The 24095-nt window shown below is 27.9% G+C and overlaps 3 protein-coding genes across 3 annotated transcripts; 2 read left to right on the forward strand and 1 right to left on the reverse strand.

Annotated features, from left to right (window-relative positions):
* Positions 1–1039: 1039 nt before the first annotated feature.
* Positions 1040–9031, reverse strand: LOC113368362 (protein ABHD4-like). The gene is made up of 8 exons (XM_026609908.1): positions 8723–9031; positions 4660–4736; positions 4368–4574; positions 4021–4247; positions 2075–2295; positions 1445–1631; positions 1265–1359; positions 1040–1196 (listed from the first exon to the last, which is right to left on the reverse strand). The coding sequence occupies exons 1-8, from the start codon at positions 8755–8757 to the stop codon at positions 1142–1144; spliced, it is 1104 nt and encodes a 367-aa protein (XP_026465693.1). The 5' UTR covers positions 8758–9031; the 3' UTR covers positions 1040–1141.
* Positions 9032–9658: 627 nt separating this feature from the next.
* Positions 9659–12448, forward strand: LOC113367036 (CCR4-NOT transcription complex subunit 10-like). Its single transcript, XM_026608665.1, has 12 exons — positions 9659–9756; positions 9831–9990; positions 10065–10203; positions 10280–10419; positions 10487–10597; positions 10670–10806; positions 10876–11027; positions 11182–11393; positions 11500–11603; positions 11668–11785; positions 11855–12009; positions 12073–12448. The coding sequence occupies exons 1-12, from the start codon at positions 9659–9661 to the stop codon at positions 12446–12448; spliced, it is 1902 nt and encodes a 633-aa protein (XP_026464450.1).
* A 530-nt stretch (positions 12449–12978) lies between these two features.
* Positions 12979–16604, forward strand: LOC113368360 (nuclear pore glycoprotein p62-like). The gene is made up of 13 exons (XM_026609906.1): positions 12979–13074; positions 13137–13178; positions 13257–13319; positions 13387–13452; positions 13680–13754; positions 13826–13915; positions 13997–14110; positions 14253–14414; positions 15022–15283; positions 15775–15940; positions 16014–16180; positions 16249–16360; positions 16436–16604. The coding sequence occupies exons 1-13, from the start codon at positions 13038–13040 to the stop codon at positions 16592–16594; spliced, it is 1515 nt and encodes a 504-aa protein (XP_026465691.1). The 5' UTR covers positions 12979–13037; the 3' UTR covers positions 16595–16604.
* Positions 16605–24095: the final 7491 nt, after the last annotated feature.

Below are 24095 nucleotides of genomic sequence, written 5' to 3' on the forward strand. Positions count from 1 at the left end.
AACATCGTTTTATTACTTTCATATTTTATTTATTATTATTGGAATTAGAAATTTACATGTTTGCATTATTCCATTATTTTTTCATTCATATTATATTAAACATTATAGTTGTGCATTCACTATAATTTATTCATTTAATACATACATAATACTTGTCATTTCAATATACACACAGCAGTGAATATTTAATACGAAGATAAATTAAAATTAAATAAACTAGGATAATTTGAACATAAGTTTTCAATGAGGTATGTCGATTTGTGATATTTTAATATACACCAACTTTTCTTTGCCTACAGTAAAATAAAAATGATTATTGATTTTTTTTATATTGGTTTTCCAAATTGAAATTATTTACCGGAGTTGGGTTGTAAAAATAAAATATTCATTATTATCACAGGCTTTAACATTATTTGCAGCACTTTCTATCTTCATAGTTTTTATTTCTCATATAATGTATATTGAATACTCTATTACATTTGTATAAGAAACAAATGTATAGACTTATTTATTAAATACCTAATTACAATATGGTAACATTTTAATATATCATTTATCTAATTTAAATTAGTTTATAAATTAAATAATGATAAAACTATTCACTTATTTAAATTTTTTTTAAATATTTGATCTTGTATTGATATGGATAAGATAATTCATTAAAATCATCAAAAAGCATTTCGACTAATTCAAGTAGATAGAGCATGATAGTTTTAAAACTTCCCACTCATTTCAAATAGTTACTACCATTTCGTTCATAAAAAAATATATGGATTAGGTCTCTATTTTATTAATTAATTTGCAATTTTACTGCTGGATTTTATCACAAAATTGGTATACCATAATATCAATTTAATTATTTTACCTCATTTTCATAAAATAATACATTTGTATAGAAGAAATTCCACTGATTTCTTTCTATTTTCTCATAATTTGTTTCAAGTGCATAGCTATAATCATTATTGCAGGTTATAATGAATCATTTTTGCAATATAGCTAAAAAAGTACTATTTTTTGGTTTTTGCTTTTTGCACCTGCATAAAATAAATGAAATAAAATTTATATATATACATCACTGTCACACACAATATAAATATAAAATTTTTCTAAAAATATTACACGCGACCTTTTATTTTATCAGTTATTTAGTACTGTCATCAGGCCCAAGTATTGCTTTTAATTCTGCAGATTCATTTCTACATTATAAATTAAATATTAAATATCATGAATAACATATGTATATTCATATATAATTATTATTTACCTATCATTATCGGCTTTAGAACAAGCATCATTGACATGCTTATTAAAAACTTGTGCTTTATCAGCATATACATGATGACCAGCACCTGTTATAACCTGAAATTAATTTTTAATAAAAGAAATCATTTAATCCAGTTAGTAACTATAACTAAATACTATACTATTTTATAGTATTTCTCACCTGTACATTAACATAGCTTTTTGTTCTGTGCTGTTTAATAGTTTCACCAGCACTATTATCCACCCATGATCTTGATCCATAGATCAAAGTTATTGGAATATCATCTCTAAGCTGGTCTAAGCGTCTGACAATCGGAAATTTGGCCCAACCAAATCCGGTCATCATAGCATGAAAAGCACTTTCACCTCTAACAAACAAAAATAAAGTAAAATACAAAATGATCTACAAACCATTTAGATTTTCAATTTTTTTTAATCTATTAATCATTCATAGTAAATTGAATAGTTTGAATGGAATGACAGATAAAGCAGGAACCAAAAATATAACTATAGTTATATCTTAAGTTTCTATTTTACTTCGTTTCATGCACCAGTTTACAGAATCGAATGTAATTCATCATGACAGTACTTTTATCATGTTTTTTTTTTTTTTTTGAATTCTTGTAACTTATCAGAAATTGTTTACACATCATTTTTACAGTATTGAATAAGAAGAAATCACTTCTTATCATTAATTGTGTATAATTAAGAAATTTTAAAAGTATGCGAATATAAAGCTCTTCTCATAGAAAAGAATGTTGCATAATGGTAATGAAATATAGTTCCTCCATTAAGTACATTATTTACTTACGATGGTGTCTGCGAATTACATTGATGTATGTACTGCGGAATAACCCGTTCGTAGTCGGGTACCAGATCTGCATATTTACGAACAATATCTGGTCTCGCTTTTTCGATCACCCATTGACCAAATGGTCCAGCCACGCGAACTGCCCATAAAGGATTAAACGGCTGCACGGCAAATGCAACAGCTCTGACCCAAAATGGCAAGTTGTATTTTGCAGCAACGTCCTTTTAATAGAAAGCATTTTTGACAGTTAATAAACGAATATTGGACACTATTATTAGATAAATAAGAGTAAATACGCTTTCAGTTCAATTTGACATCCAACTGCCAAACATAATTTTTTTTTTAACATAACATTAACATTATGTATATTGTGACGATAATCAATATTATCGTCTTATTGATTATTATTATCGCCTGATGGTCATCAACTCCAGAGTACACCATCCCTACCCTTAACTATTTATAGGTTCTTGGGGTCTACCAGAAAAATTCTCTGGAGATCTAGATCAATTAATTAGTTACAACCTTCTGAGACGAGAGTTACAACCCTGGGATATGTTAGTGTTAGTTGTATGTGTGTTGTGCCACAAGACAGGTCCAGTTTTGATGTCAGATCATATTCATATAAACTGTAGCTATTCTCCCTATATGTCACACATATTCCATAATTATATTAACATTATAATTATATTGGTAAAACAAATTTGATTCTAAATCTAAATAAACGACAAATTGCTGGAACTTCCCGTACCAATTTTTTTTTTTCAAAAATTAATTTTTTTTGACTTTTGGAAAAAAATATTTTATTTTGAAATATTTAGGGAGTTATGAACTTTTTTCAAAGTAATCGCACGGCTTTAGCTGCATCGAGACGAAATATTGAAGCGCGTAAGCGCCGCGTCGACCTCTAACTGCCAAACTATGTTAAGGAACATTTAAGGGGCAACAACTAGTGTGAAATTTCGAAAAAATCGTTTTTTGTTTTTTTTCATATTTCGGTAGATTGCAAAATAACTTCAAAATTTTATCTACAAACGCGTTTATCGCAAAACCGCATTTTCCGAATTTGTTGCAGCGATTACTCAAAAACAAATGATCCGATCACTATCAGTTTTTTTACATGTTCTATATATAGTTCTCTGCAAAATGAACTATCGATTTTTTGATCGGATCAAAAATCGAATTTGGGCAGTCGAAAAACGACCAAAATTTTGGGTAAAATTCGTCTTTTTTTTTAAAAGCCGCCATTTTGTTAATGTTTAATTTATTTTTTTATCGTAGTTCATTTTACAGACAATATTATCTAATTTAACGAGATTTTTTTTTTATTTCATCCACGTAGTAGGCCGGAATCACTGCAGCAGTTAAGGGCCTTTTTTTGTCGCGCCGTTCGAGATCGACGATAACATAAAAAATATTAATTTTTTTTCTTCAAAAAATTTACTAAGTATTCTCAAAACATGTGTGAATATATTCCTAAAATTTTGAAATGATTGATAAAGTAGTTTTTTTGAAATAAATTCCCAAAAATCAACTTTTTTTTAGGCGGTTACACTAGTTGTGCCCCATAAATAATAAAAATCTCTAAATATCTGATAATATGAGGTGCATATGTCTAATGATCATTTTTGACCGTGGCATTTTTTTACTTTTTTTTTTACTAGATCTCCGAAACCGCTTTTTGCGATTACTACAACTAACCCTTCTTGAAGTTAATAAGTTCGTTTGAAAATTGTTGCAAAAATATTCATAATAATATAAATAATTAGTAATGATTAAACGAGCACTTAGAACTAGCTTTAGCGATTTTTTGCGATTACAACAACTAACCCTTCTTGAAGTTAATAAGTTCGTTTGAAAATTGTTGCAAAAATATTCATAATAATATAAATAATTAGTAATGATTAAACTAGCACTTTGAATTAGTGTTGATAAACTTTCTTTACCTGCGGTTTTTCGGGAAATCCCCATGGATCTGCCAGTATCAAATGTTTGACTCTATCAGGATATCGAATAGCATAGGAAGCTGCCAAAAATCCTCCCATACTATGTCCCAATATTATCATTGAATCCAAATTCATTTCTCTTCTCCACTCTTCTACGGATTGAACTAGTTGCCTTTCTGCTTCCTGCGCATCACTACTAAATCCAGGACGAGAACTCCTGCCAAAACCTGCCTCAATAAAAATCGAAATCAAAGAAATTATATACTGAAAGTAATGCCATATTTTTCATGTTATATATCGTATAGCAACACGTCGATTAATTTAATCAAAAAAACAATATTTATTACCTAAAACATCGATGGCGTACACAGGCCTCGATTTTGCTAAAGCATCCAAATTAAGACACCACAATGCTACCCCAGCGCCTAATCCATGGAGCAAAACCAAGGGGGATTTGGTACTTTCTTCGTTCAACGAAATTGTCCATATTTTATCCGCCGCTCCCACAACCGGACCTATATCAACGTACCAACCACGGTATGGAATTTTTAAACCTACAAAGATTATGATTAGATTTTTTTGGATTGAAGTAAAAATAAAAATTAGTCATATTCAATATGCAAAGAGAAACATTCTTACACGATAAAATCGTTTTCTCTGCTGTCCTCAGCATGCTGATTGAAGAGTGGGTCCAATTCATCCAACTCCAAAACCAGCTGTAGAATTTTATCAATTAATGTGTTTGCATTAATGTAAAATAATATAAGAAATAAGAAATTCGTTATTATATTCTAAAATTAGTTATACTTAATCACAATAAATTAGCATTTCCTCAAATTCCTAATAACTTTCGCTACATACATAAAAATATTAATGTATACGTAAAAATTAATGTATAAGAAAAATATTAATGTATACAATTTAGCGTAATATTAAGGTGACCAAGTTTTTTTAACTTTAAATCATGGACAAAAACTTTAAGAGGGTGGGCGTGTAATAAGTCAAATAACTTTATATTTATTTTTATAACTCGATACATATATATTAGGGTTGGCCGATTTAAAAGTCGCTTCTGCACATATGATTTTCGGATACTAGAAATCAAAATAAGATACTTTGCTAAAAAAACGATGTCTCTAAAATGAATTCTGATGTCCAGTGCATTGATCCAAAGTTAGGGGTTGAGAATTTTGACAAATTCCGTTTTAACCCATTTAGAGACCTCCAATCGCGTCCGAATGTTTGACAAATCCAAACTAACTTTGGAAGGCCGATTCACCACCTGGGACCTCCCCTTAGAGGTCTTAATTTTTCAGCCTTGCCAAAAACCAAAAAAGACTTTAAGCAATAATTTATAAGTTTTACATAGTTTTATTTATATATGTTATGATTAAATAAATTTTATAATAAAAAAATCGCTGATTTTTGTCATGTTGAAGTACCCACAATGATGCAACTTTGGAATGCGGGGCCTCTAAAGGGAGGTCCCAAAGTTACTGGGGGTCGGTCTTACATTTGGACACTACTGGGGCGCTCTAAATAAGCCAAAACAAGGATTTTTAAAATTTGACCCAATCTTTGGGTGAATGCACGGGACATCAGATTTCATTTTAGAGATATGGTTTCTTCGGCAAAGTATCTTATTTTGACCCCTAGTGTACAAAAATCATATGTGCCTATGCGACTTTTTTTGCAAGCGAAAAACACAAGGTTCGGATATGAAATTAGTAATATTTTTTCAATATCATTCGAGAAGTATATAATTTCTTTGCATCTTATACTAATCTCTGTACAATATTTATAAAATTCGTTAAAAATTCTAACTTCTGATACACGATGGGAAAGTAAAGATAAATTCGGACCTTACGAAATCAATTAGGAGAAGTTTACGAAGCAATTTTGGAGATTTCAAGCAATGAAAAATTAAATTGAATAATCCAACATGAAGTACCAGTGTTATGTTAAAAAAACAAAAGGCTAGAATTTGTTGCCCTCTATGATTTGCTCAATAGATTAATTCGCATAAAATCTCCAAAATAAATGAGTAAACTATTTCAAAACCCAAATATTAATATTATACGAATAATATGTACATGTGTTAGAAATAATTGAATATTTAAAAATATTCTTGCAAGCAATAATGAAGATACTGAAAATAAGAAAATAGTTCATTATTGCGACAACGATAGAAGACACAACAATTTGATTGTGAGCATTTGATTTTTAGATTATATCTTACATTTTGAATAGTAAATGCAGAATTATTAAAAAAATATTTAAAAAAAGTAACGTAAATGGTTATAAAATTTTAATGATAAACTGTTTAAGCAGTCAAACTAATAGAGGAGGGGCGCTGAGGGCCCCAGGACCGGCTCTGTATATAATATATATAACAAATTGTATGAATGCATACGTATTTTTTTTTTTTAAGTTGAGCAATTTTTTTTAATCCTTACTGATACTGCAAAACTTTATAACATTTATACTTATTAACTTCCCTAGGGCAAGTTATAGTAATCGCAAAAAAATCGAAAATGAAAATTTTTATATATCTACGTTTCAAAGATTTCTGAATATTTTGGCATCCCTAGAAAAAATGGATGTATGTGTGTACGTGTGTGTGTGTGTGTGTATGGATGATGTGTGTGTGCGGATACGAATTTTCGGTTTTTATGAGAACGGAGCGTCCGAATTTCATAATTCTAAAAACATTTTACTTGTATTAACAAGATGAAGAATGAATTAAATTTTCATGAAGGCAGGTCTAGCGGTTTCCAATCTAATCAAAAAAGTTTAAAAAAATGCCATTTGGCGGTCAAAAATGATCATTAAACATATGCACATCAAATTATCAGATATTTTATAGAGATTTTTACAATAAGTATAAATTTTGTTTACATTCTTATGGGTTCCGTACATGTTTATCCGTTAGACAGCGACGCGGCGCTTACGCGCTTTGACATTTCTTCTCTAGCAGTTAAAGCAGTACGATTGCTTTGAAAAAAAGTTCAGATCTTCCAAAATATGTCAAAATAAAAAAAAAACCTTTTTTTTTTCAAAAAAAAGTAATTTTTTGTCCAATTTATAGTTTCTCAAAAATCTTATTTTTTCGAAGTAAATTTTTTTCAAAAATGTTAATCGTTTTTAAAAAAAATAATAATTTTTGGTACGGGAAGTTCCAGCAATTTGCCTTAAGGCACGATGCCCTAATTGCCTTAAGACAGAATTCCACTTACAGATAGTTTTTCTGATGAAATTGTCTTGAATGTAGACTTTTTAGTAGATTTGTTTCGGTTTTTTATGATGAACTTTAGTAAATAGTATATATTGAAGTAAATATATTCAATATATCGCTTTTAGAGCAGTTTTTGTGTTCAAATTTTGTAAAAATCACTCTAAGGATATACTGAGAATAATAACTTTTTTTAAAAAAATTAATCCCGGGCAAAGAAACTTGAATCTGGAACAAATATTGCTTCTAAAAATATCGGGGATAAATTACTACTTTAGTAATTAAATATTTTTGTACATGAGAAAACTAAATCTAATCTCACAAAACCGTTTTAATACTTTAAAATTTATTGCGAGACGCGATAATACTTTTCCATTTTTTTTTAAATATTGCTCATAGTAATTATAATTACTATTATTATATGTTATGATAAAAATATGAATACATGGTTATTAAATTATTATATGGCAAGTCATACACATTTTTTTCGTTATACTAGAATATTCGAACATTTATGATGTTATAAAATCGCAGGTCAATTACTTGTGCATGTCATGCTTGTTACATATCAAAAACCTGTAATATTGGCCTTGAAAGAACAAAAACACAAATTACTATGTATCTAAACATTGCTAAAAAAACTAATTTAGATGTTTATTAGAAGTACAAACTAATTTATATCTTAAATATTTTTTTTCGTGAAATACGCAGTTGATCATGATAAAATTCACACCTTCCAGAATAAATATTGTTTATAGAAATAAATTGTTCTTTATTTTAGATGATTAGGCTGCTAATTACATATATATATATATATATATGTATATATATATATATATATATATATGCATATTTTAATATCAAATGAATCATTCTCAAAACATATAGGATGGTTAAGGATGGTTTATTTGATATTATTCAAGATCAATTTTAAAATAAATGAATAAAAAATCTTGGAGAGTGAAAACATCAGGTGAAAAAGAGAATTTTAAATTTTAGAACATCTATAATATAGTTGTTGTTTTAAAATCTTTACCTTTAATCTTTTTTATAAGATGTTTTAAATTACCTTTACCTTTATTATTTGGCACTATGTCCACCAAGAATTTATTCATATAATTTTAGTATTAACCAATTAGTTGTAAATGAAAAACTTTCATAAAAAAACATGCATTTAGTGTCCAGGATAACTATTTTTCTATCAATTTCTAATATTGTAGAGAATTGTATATAGTTTATTATCATCTCTGCTAACAAATCTTATATACTTATATAGAAATACTTAAATTTGCAATAATTATATTCATATTGTGTATAGTTTTATTTAACTTACTATAACAAAGTGCATTAAAATGTAAAGTTTTAAGGAATACTTTTGTCTCAGAATATGCAGTGTGAATTTAATCTAAAGCACCACAAGGTAAAGTAATCAAATTTTGAAAAAAAATAGATATCAATTATAAATCATACCTTGGTTTTGATATTGCCAATTCATTATCTGCCATTTAACACGCAATTTAGTTTAAATTACTTAATATTTGATTAGTACCATAAACACAAAGTGACAGTTTGTTACAACAGAGCAATAACACACCAGATTTAATAGAAATATTTACTGACATTAAATCTCAAGACTTGAGGATTTTAATTTGTCTACTTGAACGTTCGTTGACGCAACCAAACACAAGGTAACTAATTTACTTCGTCATTATTAAATATCATCACTAAAAACTCTATCTGTCACTGTCATTTATCATAGAACTGTCAGATTACACACGCTTTGAACAAAGTTCAATTGGGCTCACTTTTTATTACTAATGCTTTTATCTTTACACTTTTTTAATTTTAGTGAATACTTCATTTATATTTACAATTAAAGCTCTATGTATTTTATTTCAGAAGAAATTTGCATAGAAAAAACTTGCTTTTGAATAATTAAACCAACAATAGTTTTATTTAGAGCTAAATAAGTTGGGCATAATAAAGCTATTCGAAATATTTTAATAAAAGTATAATTCAAATTTAATATCATATACGCAATAAATACGAATAATTGCGAACATAAATAATTTATTTCTAATCGTGTTTATCTTATCAAGTTCATATCGTTGGTAATACCAACCAACCAACAGTTGAATTATTCAACGCTTGCCAACTGAGAAAATAAACGACTGTCAAAATTTTTCAAGTCTGTCAAATCTAAACAATGTCACCAAAATTTTATACTAAATTCATTATAATAAATAAATTAATTGTCTTCATTAAAATTATTGATTAATAAATATTTTAAATTGTATTGAAATCTATGTAGCTTAAAATTATTTACATAAATATATTCGCAACTTGAAATTTACTTTGAAAATTACTTGAAATACAATTATTTTTTACATTTTACAAATATTAAAAATGATTGATGTAACTAATGAAATAACAGATATTGATGATGTAGAGGTCTCAGATCAAGAAAGAGATATTGCCCTAACAGCCTTGTTTGAATTCAATAGGTTTGTGCTAAATCTTATACCCCCAGAAAAATTCAACACCTGTTCTCTTATATGAATATATTTACAATCTATAGGAAAAACTATAATGCTTGTAATCAGCAATTGGAAAAGCTTGAACGATCTCTCAATAATAATTTTAAATTATTACACAACAAAGCTGTAACTGATTTTTATGAAAGTAATTGCCAAAACGTTGATGAGTTGAGAAAAGCACTTCAATTTCTAAATAGCCAAGTAAGAGTATTCAAAAATTATCTGTCTATTTTCATAGTACAGAAAACTAATCTAGATATTCAATTAATTTTTAGATTACTAATTATGAAGGCTTGAAGGCTGTAGATAAGTGCCCTTTATTTTATAATCTAGCTGTTATATTATATCATTCATGTAAGCCGAATAGTGCTCTAAAGTTGTTATTAAAAGTGCAGCCACATTTGGACCAATTAGGTATATAAAATTATGAATATAATTAGGCATTCAAAATTTAATATAAACTTAATTCCAATTATAAATCAATAAACAGAAGAGAGTTTGGTTGAGAAATCGGTATTGTTATTATGTGAATTATTATTAAATGCACATAGGGCTAAAGATGCTCTAGAACTAATTGATTGCATGGAAGCTAGACTGCAAGTATCATCGGAAATGTATGGTGAAGTGTTGGTAAATAAATAGTTGTAAAGTTGTTGTTGTTCAAATAACTAGTTCATATAAAAATCTACTATTTCAGGAGAAATTCAATATAAAAATAGAGATTTTTCAAAAAAGATTAGATTACTATCGTAAAAGAGCATTATTTTCTATGCAATTAGTTCATGATCTAACAATATCAGATGACAAGGTATGTTAATGGTATTATTATTTTATAAATGATTCATTTATTAAAGCTTATGAATTTATTTTTGAATTCAAGAACTTAGAAAATTTGTTTCTTCAATCTCGCTTATTATATTTGCAAGGCAATAACAAATCTCATGAAGAACTTATTAAGTTTATTAGATCTCCAAGCAAAGATGCATATTTTGCTAATGGAACTAGTATATTAAAAGGGTAAATAATATATATATATATATATATATACATATTACAAAATTTATTTAATAGAATTATGATTTATAGATCCAACAATGAAAATCTTGCCATATTAGCTCTTAATAACATTGGAGTTATTGAATTTTCTCTTGGTCACTTTCATCTAGCAACTCATTCACTTCAACAGTCATTAAGTAGAGATATTCAACTGGTAAAAAACATAAAAAATACTCGAGAAGGTAATTTTTTTCAATATATATTTTGATATGTAATAATTCTTGATTTTATCCATTTATTTTGTTGTTATAAAATAAAAAATATATATCCCTACATTTTAAAAAAATTGAAACTATCTATACATACCTGATATTAGTAAATTGATTTTGTTCGTAGCAGATTCATCTGAAGCTTTGGATAAAAAACCTTTACTTCAAATAGCATCATCTATGCATCGTTATTCAATATTATACAACCTTGGAGTATCTTTACTTTTCAGTGGTAGACCGCGTGATGCATTTGAATGTTTATTGGAACCTTTACATTATCAGCATAATAATCCAAAACTGTGGTTAAGAATTGCAGAGTGCTGCATAATGGTTCATCAGGTAATACTTCTATTCTAGTTTTAAATTCAATTTACATAGTTTATTGTAATTTTTTATTAATATTTTATTATTTTTATTATATTCTAAATGTGATTCTAATATTTAGCAAATGAAAGCAGAAAATAAAACACCCATTGTGCACGAAGTAATTGGAAAAAATGCACATAAAAAATTAATTTTAAATAATATCACTCCTCTGAAATACACATGGTATGTTTATATGATAATTAATAATAGTGTTATTTTTTTTTAATTATTTTTGTTATTTTTATAGTGATGACAGCCAATCATCATATGCAATACCGAGTCCCAGTTTAGAATTTGCACTACTTTGTTTAAAAATTGTACTAAATTTGCTTCCAAAAGAAGAACTTGTTACTGAACAAACTGAGGTAAAAGTATGACATTGTTTATTAAATTATTATAATAATAATATTTATTTTTATCCCATGTTTAAATAGTTGGGATATGGAATACCTCTTCGAGAATTATCATCATTGCGCAACTCAGCTTTGGCGGCAAGTGCTTTTGTTTGTTTATGCATCGGAGATTGCTCATTAGCTTTAGAACATGCACAAACTTTACTCACACAATCTCAAGTTAATGAGGCCCATAAGTATGAATTTATTCCAGTTCATTAAGTTATTAAACAAAAATTATAGTTTTATGTTTATTTCAGAATGCTTGGACATTTATACTGTGCTGAGGCCTTAGTGTTGATGAACAAAATATCAGAAGCAGTTCATCATTTAGATCCTGATTCTATTAATGGCATTTCAACAATTTATTCAAATGATAACAATTCGAAAACAACACCGCCTACGGTTTGGGAGATCAAAAATGTGCAAATGGCTAAGCAGATAACAACATATAATTTAGCTGTTACATTAGCTATACGTGGTGATTTTACCAAAGCTAAAATGTTATTGCAGCAATTAAAAAATGATGAAAGAAATGTATTTGTATCTATGTTAGATTTATATATAGAATTGCAGTTAGGAAATTTAGATACAGTGAAAGAAATTATTAGGCAAAATAATCCGCAACCTGTATAAATTGTTTATGTAAAATATGCATTTTTTAAATACTTTATTTGCAAGTAAATGAATTTATATTGTGCATATATAAAACTTTTGAGGTTGATATTTTGTTATTTATAGATATTTTTATATCAATGAAATGTATTGTCTACAAATGATTTTTGATGTACTAATTAGCTTTGAAGAGGCAATAAAAAATTCTGTAAAACATTACTTTTACAAATTTAAACACTCAAATATTATGATAATCTTTTTTTTATCAATCAAATAACACTTCTTTTAGCTATGATGATAATCATATAAAAAACAGACGAAAACAAAAACATGATCTGAAAACCAAATGTTTATTTTCAGGAAAAAATTGAAAAATATTGTAAATTTATTTTTTATCTTTACTTACTTATTTTAATGTGAAACAAATATAGATTTTTCGAAATCAAAGTAACGCTTTAGTTTAATTTTTTTAATGTTTCAGTTTTGCCCTGATAATTATTCTTGAGATGGCACTATTGTCGTATGAAGGTATATTTTTATTTGTCTAAATTTGACGCGCGAATATTAGGTTATGTTATGATTTCATGTAATAATTGCGTCCGTTTTAAACATGAATTTCAGTTTTGGTGTAACAAATACCCCTAAAGGTAATTTCACATTATTAATATATAAAGCAACTAATTATTAATTTAATATATCGTTTTTATAGGGGCTGGGGATGCTGGAAACACAGGCTCAAACACTGTAGCACGTAATACTGTTTTACTTATTATGTTTCTTTAAGTTATAGTCAACCTCTTTTTTAAATATTATGATTTTAATATTTCAGCAAAAAATTTATTTGGTACACAGACAACTCAGGCTAGTGGTGCTGCTCCTTCTTTCTCTTTCGGTAATGTTTAACTTACATTATTAACTAAATAAGGATTTATTTATTTTGGATTTTTTTTAATATTTAGGAACATCTAGTGCACCTGCTCCCACTTTTGGATTTTCGGCAAATCCAGCCCAACAGTCAGCTCCAGGTTAGTTATCAAATCACTCCAATTTGATCATTTAATTATTTAAGTTGGTAAATTTAGACTACTAATTATATATTGATTATTAATCCTGTATTACATTATTTTGGCAATAAAAGTTGTAGAACCGAAATGTCAAAGCAATACTATTTTTCTTGTTTTCAAATTGATGCCGACAAATTTAGTTCTTAATTCAAGGTAATGAATTTATTTTTTTGGTTAAACTTACACAGGAAATGCTGGATCTACAACTGCAACTCCGGCATTTGGATTCCCAACTAATACAACTCAGCAACAACCAGCTCAAGGTTTGTTTTGATGATCCAATAAAATTTGTTATTACCGTTACAGTCTATTTATTTATTTTATTTGATTGCAGGTTTTAGTTTTGGAGCAGCCAAAACAACAGCTCCAACTTTGTCATTCGGAACGACTCCTCAAGCAACTACTACTACTCAACCAACTACAGGTACATAGCCTTTGTATACTAGAGCTAAATTATGCAAGAAGTTACATACCTTTGTTACATACCATTTTTATTTTTTCTTAGGGTTTGGTTTATTATCAAATACTGCTAGTACAGCTTCCTCTGGTTTCGGTTCAAATACAACAAGTTTTGGATTAGCACCCACCACGACAACAAGTGCAGGAACAACCGGGACAGGTAAATAAATAGCCGCTATTTATTACTGACTTAGATTTGAATGGTAATTTAATATTTTTTGTCAACAAAATATTTGTCTTAATATTTTATAGTATGTTGAAAACTAAACTGGAAATTATTTTGTATTATTAATTTATAATAGGTTTAAATTTTGGATTTGGGGCAAAAACTACAACTGCAGCACCAGCAGCATCAGCAGCTACAACACCCAGTTTTAGTTTTGGCAATACAGCTAAAACAACAGCTTCTACGTTGTCATTTGGGTTATCAACAACAACAACTGCTTCTACAACAGCTCTGCCAAGTAATAAATATTTACAGACGTGCATTAATTCTAAATAATTTTTTTTATTTGCTGATATTTTTCTATATATGCAAATCATTTTAAGAATGTTGCTCAATTGTTACACATTTGATTTGATATACAAACAACAAAAACATTATAATTTTACCATAAAGATGCTCTTTAGTCTCTTTTATTTTTAAATATTATGAACTTAATACTTAATACAATATTTATGAATGCGTATTCAAATACTTATTTGAGAACTTACACTAATAGCTATGTTCAAATCTTGTGCATTTTCATTATTAATACATTATACAAAATTTTAAATTTAAGTTTTAAAATTTCAATTTAATAAAATTTTGAATATGTTATTTTTAAGGTAAAATAATATTTGAACTACTTTTTATGTATTATATTTCTATATGTTATATAGAAAACTGGATTAAATTTTAGTTAGTTTAGTTTTTTTTTATTTAAATTATGGTTAATTTTATTTGTTTATAATGAATAAGTTTTTTAATTTCTTTATGAAGAAATTCTTTCTTAGAATTATATGTGATTATAATACATCATCTTGTGTGGATGCTAATTTGGAATTCTTTACATTTTCAATATTTTATAGCATTTGGAGCAGTCTCATCTACCCCGGCAACATGTTCAGCTACAACAACTACAACCACGGTAGCTGGTACTGGTTTTACTGTTGGAACTGGTCTAAATCTGTCAACTTCTCTTAACGTAGCAAAAACAACAACAACTAGTACTTTTGCCACTGGGTTTTCTTTACCTGCAAGTACTTCCTCTACTACAGTTGCTACAAGCCTTGCAGGGTTTGGAACTACACCAGTATCTTCAAAAGCATCTGGAGCTTTAACAACCACTGTGTGAGTTTTTGTCTTTAGAATTTCACTTATGCATGATCTATTTTAGAGTGATTTTTTTTTTATATACATATATATATTTGATATTTCCTGGATTTTTTAATAAATTGATAAGGGTCTCTTTCCCGAACAATTAAATTAAATAAATAAAAAACAAGTTTTTTTTGTAAATGTTGATGGAATCCATTCAAGGTAATAAATAAATAGAAACAGAACTAAAATGTCTTTGTTAAAATAAATTGAATAGATCCATACATTTTGAGTTATAGTTTAAATTTTTTTCAGTGGAAGCAAACCATGCAAGTTTTGTTTGAAACGTATGAATCTATTAAATTTATTTTAAGAAACATATCTAATATTTAAGTTTTCTTTCTATTTACTATCTTGAATAGATGTCTGTCTTTCTGTTTTATCAACATATTTATCAATATTCGAAAAAAATATTATTATATATGCGTACTAGTTTACATTTTACATTATTTATAATTTTTTAGAATGAGTGGTAATACCACTGTACCTATTGCGTCAATGAACTTTTCCCAGTTAGAAGAAAATATTAATAAATGGACTCTAGATTTGGATGAACAAGTGAAAATATTCATGAACCAAGCTACACAAGTAAATGCTTGGGATCAATTACTGATTGAAAATGGTGAAAAGGTAAAATTCACTTTCTTTAAGTTCAAAGTTATTTGTAAAGTCATAGACATTATATATTTTCATTTTGTTTTAGATTGTTATGTTGAATGATAATGTAGAAAGAATTAAACTAGATCAGTTTGCACTTGATCATGAATTAGATTTTATTGTGAGCCAACAAATTGAGTTAGAAGATATGATAGCACCTTTAGAAAGGGAATTAAGTCAAATTTCCATTAGAGATCCTGAAAGAGAACAGAGGTAAGTAAGAATTACTTTATTATATTTTGTTTTATTCTAATAATTATATTGAAATTTTTTACTTTTAGTTATCAACTAGCAGAAAATTTAGATACTCAATTAAAACAAATGGCTGAAGATTTGAAAGAAGTTATTGAACATTTAAATGAATCGAATAAAGCTCAAGATGTTAATGATCCTGTGAGTACAATCCATTGCTAGACAATGTTTGAGTTTGGTTAACTTTAAAAATTATATTTCTGATTATAATTTCAGATTGTTCAAGTTGGAAGAATTTTGAATGCACATATGTCATCCTTGCAATGGATAGATGCCAGTACAGCTCAAATAAATGCGAAATTGCAACAAGTTGAACGAATGCAAGAGACTTTAAGAAGTAGTACTGAAAGAGCTTTTCATAGAACATTTGATTAACATGCCAAGATACACATTATTGTTATGATTCTTTCTGTTCCTAAAATATTAAATATAATTGATTTTTTTTTAAATAGATTTGTTGATATTTTATATTAATTTGTTGAAACTACATATTAATAGTATTGATAAATATTGTAAAACAATTCTACTTTTAATTTGACAAAATGTTATTGAGTGTATTTTTTCTAATTAGTATCTGAGTTTAGTTTTGCTTGAGCTCATTTTGTTTGAATTATTTTATATATTCATTAAAGTATTGTGTATATATATTAATCAATTGCTTAAATAATTCATCATGAATAATAAATTATTTTCTCAAGGCTGTGTGTATAATGCAGCAGTCCTAGACAATATAATAATAAGTAATAAGGCAGCAGTTAAGAAAATGAAGAGTTTGAATTTGGTGCCTCAACGTTAATTATACTAGCTCCTCTAGCGGTGGTTTTGTTATTCATTTCGTGTTGACGACGATCATAATGGGAGAATCAAAATGGTGGACACATTGTTCGTTGAATTTATAAAGTGAAATAGTGAACGATGTTTTTAATATAGATTTTAATTGTTTTTGTTGAATATGTGCACTTAATTTTATTATGTGGTAGTACGAATAATTAAATACAATGCGGAGAGGTGATGATTACAGGTAAGAATGATACAGATTTATCTACAAATACGTTTTATTTAAAATCAAATATAAAAATGGTTGCCTTGGTCGTTGCGACAGTTCGTCATGATGTATGTTACTAGGGGACAGTTTAGTTTCAGCCAAAAATTAACGATGCATCAACGTCATTATTCGAATTCTGAACGATTATTTATAAAAGTTGTTATCGTACTGCGCCAAATAGTGTATATATGTGTGCAGAATATCTTACGAAATCATGTATTTAGGCCCCTTTTCAGATTTTTCCAGATTATGTGTTATATATTTATATCGACGTGTGTGAAATGGAATGGGATAGAAATATGGAGTTGAAGCTAACCTACGTGTTTAATATTACATGAAATTAAAATATTGTGTGTATTACATGTGGTTCACTGAGAAGTATTTAACAATGTTGATATATCGACAATGTCGACAAATATAAGATATCGACGGTATGCTTCTATATAAATCTCTACTTTCGCTTTATTGAAATAGTACGCAATTACTCAATTAAAAAAAGTTGCAACACTTGTTTCGAAAATTGCGTTTAAACGTTTACACAAAATTGTAATATAATCGTTTTTGTACTAATTGCGCAAGAATTATCTTATTCGTAATTTTGGGGCGTATAAATAATTTGAGGTTAGAGTATTGATTTCAGAATCCCACATTTCTTCGTAAAATATGAGTAAACAACAAAACTTTAGGAACTGTTTTCAAAATGCAGTAGATTCAGTTATCTATGTAAGAAGTATTAAAAGTGTTCATTGCTTTATAAAATTAGCTTATTACATGTGCTTTTTATGTAATTGCATTTCTAGGTCATAGTAATGTTTTATAACCTTAAGGTTTTAGCATTTGTTAGAAACATTTTTGGGAAGTATTTTTCGTACTCATTGTGTTTGACTTTTTCAATATCTATAAATAATTTGTTTTCCAGTGATGAAAATTTAACATCACAAAATGTATACAGTAAAATTAAGTTATAAAGATCACATTTCCATCTTGATTTTAATCTTTTTGTGTTTGATAAGAATTTTGGCTTAGTCATTCAATAGATAAGTTTTACTAGATTTATTCTAAAACTTGTTGTATTGATTTCAGAATCACATATTTCTTTATGATACATGAGTAATAAACAACAAAACTTTTTTTACATCTTTAATTAACAATATGTTATAAATTCTTCAATTTATTGGTTATCCTCTAAAAAATACATAAGTTATGAAATATTAAAAAAAATTCTAGAATGAGGAGTATATTTGAAATTAATTATAATAAACGCCAAGCTTAACAATGGGTGCTTCTAAAACTTTTAATTGTGCTTACGTTAGCACGACCGACTAATGGTTTCGTAAACATTTACTTATACCTCTATTAAGTACGATAATAAAAATGCAATTACCTGATGTGAAAACATACATTCGGATAGTTAATTTGTTTGAAAATTAACTCCAGTCTACAAATGCTAACAGTACCGCTGAGAGAAATATATTTTATTTTATAATCGCATTTTTTATATCTATCTCTTATTTTCAAATATTATGAACTGCTGTAGGTGTTGAAATATAAAAATTAGAAGGTGATGCAAAAATTTGAGTTCTTTGCTTTTAATATGGAAAATCAATAAATAAGCAGATTTGTGTTACATCATAGGGAATATATAATATATAAATAAAAGAACCCTAGTAATGATTCCGCGTGGAACTTTGCTTTCACGAATTATCAGGGTTTTTAAACCTTTAACGTTCCTGAAAGCAGTGCAAATCAATATTTTGGTAATTGAATACTACTACCTATTTTTGGAAACAAGTATAAGGTTTGGTAAAATTTACGATAGTGGTGAATAGATATTATTTACCTATTATTTTGTTTATCTAAAAATATGAAAATAATTTTTCTAATAATATTCACAAAGCAGTAGGTCTTTTGAACCCACATAATAAATTCGAAAGGTATTTTCTAAATATTCATATTACCAAAATAAATGTAAGTAAATAGTTAAATACATTAATATCCTATGCTATTTTGCAAGAGTTACTGAAAAGTTCTAAATGAAAATAAAACTAAGAATTCATTATCAATAGATGCAAGAACTACATATACTGATATAAGTGGCCATCGAGAACATGGGTCCGGGGGCAATAATTATTAAAACAAATATAAGCCAGATAATTTTCTTTCTGGCTTTTTCGACCCAAGGTACAAAATGTATTAGTAAAATTATAAAACAAAATATTTCTACTGCATAAAAATAAAATGGGTTTGTCTCATCTGTCCACTCCCTAAGTACAATATAAAAAAACATTTCATTTTTCCAACACCTGGTGCAAAGCATGGGCTCTAGTAGTCCATGGTTCACGTATCACAAATTCTCTCTCGCTTGTCACATGGTCGTGTAGTTTCCAATGCAAACTCCAATGAACTAGACAGAGAGTCGGTAATAAGATTAAACCGACATTTAAAAATTTGTTATTGAAATATCTGTATGTTGTGAGATACAAGTCCGCTTCATAAAAATTCTATTATTTTACATCATTTGAATGTTCCTTAACTTATAGAATACGTTAAAATAAAGAGTGCGCGTAAGGTTCACACGCGATTGAAGTAAAACTTTTTTGCCATTGTACGAGATGGTATTTAAGTTAAAAATAAATACATCATATGACAATTTTAAATAATGTTTATTAGTAATATGGTAACACTTGTGATGCACACATTTTTTAGGTTCAACCATTATACACATTTATATAATAATAAATTATAAATTACATATCTATAATAGCATCAAAAATATTTATAATATTTGAAAATAATAATGTAATTAAAGTCCATTAAAGTCATACTTCAAATATGAAATGATCGGTTTGTCATTGTAATTAGCATTTAGGACTTGGACCTTCATTAGAGAAATGAAGTGATTGCTGATTAATAAATTCTATAATATTTGTTCACACAGTGGATTATGTAAAACAACGCCTAAAGAAATATTGTTTTTACAATTTCACTCATCATCATGTAATAATTGTGTTGAAGAACTTCATGTAATTAAAATTAGCATACATTCATTGACTGCTTGTATTATTTTACTTTTTCGCTGGCGATATAATTTTATTCTTTGAGCAGCTATAAAATCTGTCTTGCCTAAAATATTTTCCATTTTAATAACTTCAAAGATTTATAGAAGCTGTGAATAATACAGAAGTTATTTCAATGAACTTACGTTTAGTACGCGGCACAAATGTTTTATTTATTTTATTATTTTCAACATATTTATTTACGGGAAACAGGGTAAAATATTCTTCTGATTCAGGAATTTTTTATTAAATCAAGATTCGTACTACAATGCAACTTTAAAATGTTCATTTATCTATGCCAATTTCCTTGTTGATATCGGTACGCATACCATAGATAAGCATAAAATGGCGCATACAATGTTGATGCCGGTACGCATACAACGACAGATCTCTATTCACACGAAACGACGGCTATTTCATCATGAGTAACGCAATTTCCGTTGCATTCTCACAGTTTTACATCCTAGTCGCGCCTGAAGAAGTTTTACTTCAAAAATATTTGAGAATATTCATATAAATTATAGCATCAAAATCAAATTTGAGAAGTATATATCTACCAATGCAAATTAAACTTTTGAATTTTTTAACTTCCCGTAGGGTAAGTTATAGTAATCGCAAAAAAATCGAAAATGAAAATTTTTATATATCTTTACGTTTCAGAGGTTTCTGAATATTTTGGCATACATTAGAAAAAATGGATGTATGTGTGTGTGTGTGCGTGTGTGTATGTGTGTGCGGATACAAATTTTCGTCGACGATTTCAGGAACACGGATGAAGCGATTTGAATAATTCAAAAAATATTCGATTCGTATTGATAAGGAGACGTGCTGATTAGTTTTTGCCGAAGGCAGGTCTAGCCGTTCCGAAGATATGGGGCAAAAAGTGCCAAAAACGGTAACTCAGTTTTTAAGAGAACGGAGCGTCCGATTTCAATAATTCAAAAAACATTTTACTTGTATTATTCGATATTTCGTCTCTATGCAGTTAAAGCAGTACGATTGCTTTGAAAAAGGTTCAGAATTTCCAAAATATTTCAAAATATGTACACTTTTCTTCAAAAAGTCTTTTTTTCAAAAAATAGTAAATTTTTGTCAAAAATTTATAGTTTCTCAAAAATCTAATTTTTCAGAGTAAATTTTTTCCAAAAATGTTAATCTTTTAAAAAAAAGTTTTTGGTACGGGAAGTTCCAGCAATTTTCCCTAAGGCACGATGCCACGCGCCCCACTAGTTTATCTTTTCTTTCAAAACACAAATTCTGAAATCTTAATGCATCTATTTTTCTTAGATTGAAATTTATGTATTTATTAAAAAATGTTTAAGTTCCTCAGGCTCTCTGTCTAAATAGGCACGCATACTGTTACACGTGTGCACATGAATCATCCTAGTGCATCTGCCTCTATTACAAGTCGCCCTGCTATGTATTTATATAATACGAGTTTGTACATGCCTTAGCAAGTAAAGTATATATTTAAAAATTTCCAGCCTCGCTTATTGAAAAGTGTCTCTTTAAATCGGCGAATAGCGATAGCGAAATATTAAAAAATGTTGTATTTTCTAAAAATACTTATTTTGTTCAGAAACTGTATTAATGGAATATGTCAAGTCACACCTTTAAAGCGTGGGAATTGTATATGGATTAAATCAAGCGTCGCATTTCGCATTTATATACTAGATAGAATAATATATTTAAATTCAATTCTTTATGCAAAAATTCACACTCTTTATAGTGTAAGCAATTTCTATCGAAGCGTTGGGTTTAGTTTGGCTTCTTGATTATCTAAATACACTTCGAAATAAATTTATGTGTTAAGAGTAGAGTAACCGTGAGTACAAATATGGCTTGGTCAAGGTTTTTAATCGTATAGCAATGTTTGAGTATAATATCATAAATCTGAAGGCAGAATCGATTTTAAAATCTTTATATAATTGAGAGTAGGGGACATTTTGTTGATGTTCATTAGTAGCGTACTATTGGTATAAATTGTAAAGGTGACGAATCATGATGACGAATGTAAAGTTGATTAATAAGAGCATTAATCATTATTTAAAAATAACAAATTTCCACAATATATTGTAATATTGTGGTTAGTGTTACAACTAAATTGCACGATACAACAGTATTGGGTTATTTAAAGATAATGTATATTTGCGGACCTTCACTTGCTTGTACGTCTAGTGTATATTGCACTTGCGTTTATTACTTCTCTGAATATGCTAGAATGTTGTAAAGTCCTTAAAAATGTGCTTTAGTCGTCACAGTTTTTATGATAAAAAAATTGTGAAACTTTGTATAAAATACTTATTGTCATGAAACGTTCGATTGATCTATCACATGTAATCAATTCATAAGCATATAATTATTTATGGTATTATCAACATATTATTATTGCATTAATTTTGCAGAATAAAAATATAAGAATTTTTTTTCTTGTATCTATATTTTCACGATATAATACTACATTGAACGATATACAGTTTGCATCAAGCTGCTTTTGGTATGAATTACTCATAACTTCTAAGATGGTATGATTCACACAGTAAACAAATTATCTCCAATAAAGGTGCAGGAGGTTATACTCGTATTTAGTTTCTTGACCAATTTGATATCTCAGTCGATAAGAAATGATAACTGGTTAAAAATAAAGAATGAAAAATGTAAATCACTTGATATCCCGTTTTTATTTACTGCAAGAATATTACTAACTTATGAATACCTGCAAGCAAACTAAGCTGTATTAGATAACAATTTGTTATCTAATACATGATAATTTTATTCTTACAAAGATTTCAAGTTAATGTGATACTTGTTAGTCATTACGGACTAAAGGTGTTTTAGGTGCGTCATTGTGAAGAACTTGATTTGATTTCATTGGCTCTTCTGACACAAAAAAACTACTCACGCAAAATATTATTTTGGTTGAAAGTTTATCTACTAATTATCCATTTTTTCTTCTGAGGCCGACAGACGTTGTCCTGTAGTTATGTTTACAATTGAAAAGTTCAAATTTTTTTTTAATAACCTATACTGATATTTACCAATTAGTTAAAAATTATTATGTTTTTTTACACCACAGTCAATACCGAAATGTTATACATCCACCCAAATGGATCTTAAATGTACAACTGCTTTAAATAAAAATTATGAGTATTTGCTTTTTTTAAAAAACATTATAAAACATTTTTCTTATAATTAGTTCTTTTATCGATATCCGACGTTATTTTGAAAAAAATGAAATTACACCACTGAAATCCCCCAATCAGAGATGTCATCCCCCAGCAAAATGGCAAAGGAGTCTAAATTATTTTCACTTTTGAACTTGAGAGTAAGATAAACCTAATTTAAAAATTTCATACGAATTGGAACACAGTAAAAAAATTCAGACCCAAAACGCTTCATTGACTTTAGTAATATTTCCGTTTTCTGATGGCAAAAATATGAAAATACTAACGTTTGTATGTGAAAAAGAAAAGGGCTGTTTTTAGGGTTTTCCCGGAAATTATTCGATTTTTTCTCGCCGTATGAACCATCCTTGGACTTCATTTTAAAAAGAAACATTTAAAAAAAGAATTGGCCAAATTGGTCAAGGGTTTGTTGAATTATGAGCTTACCAACACGTTTTGCGATTCATTTTTATATTGCAGATAAATAAAAAAAAACTCATAATATTGTTATTGCAAAAATATTCTACTAGGTCATAACCTATCGCGCGAGCTATACTTTTTTATTTTAGTTGTTTACTGATAAAAAAAATGATATCTGCCTAAGTCATTTG

The sequence above is a fragment of the Ctenocephalides felis genome, unplaced genomic scaffold, assembly GCF_003426905.1.
Source record: "Ctenocephalides felis isolate EL2017-DRISC unplaced genomic scaffold, ASM342690v1 CF-g0.4_SCAFFOLD_01170, whole genome shotgun sequence".
Classification (NCBI taxonomy): Eukaryota; Metazoa; Arthropoda; class Insecta; order Siphonaptera; family Pulicidae; genus Ctenocephalides; species Ctenocephalides felis.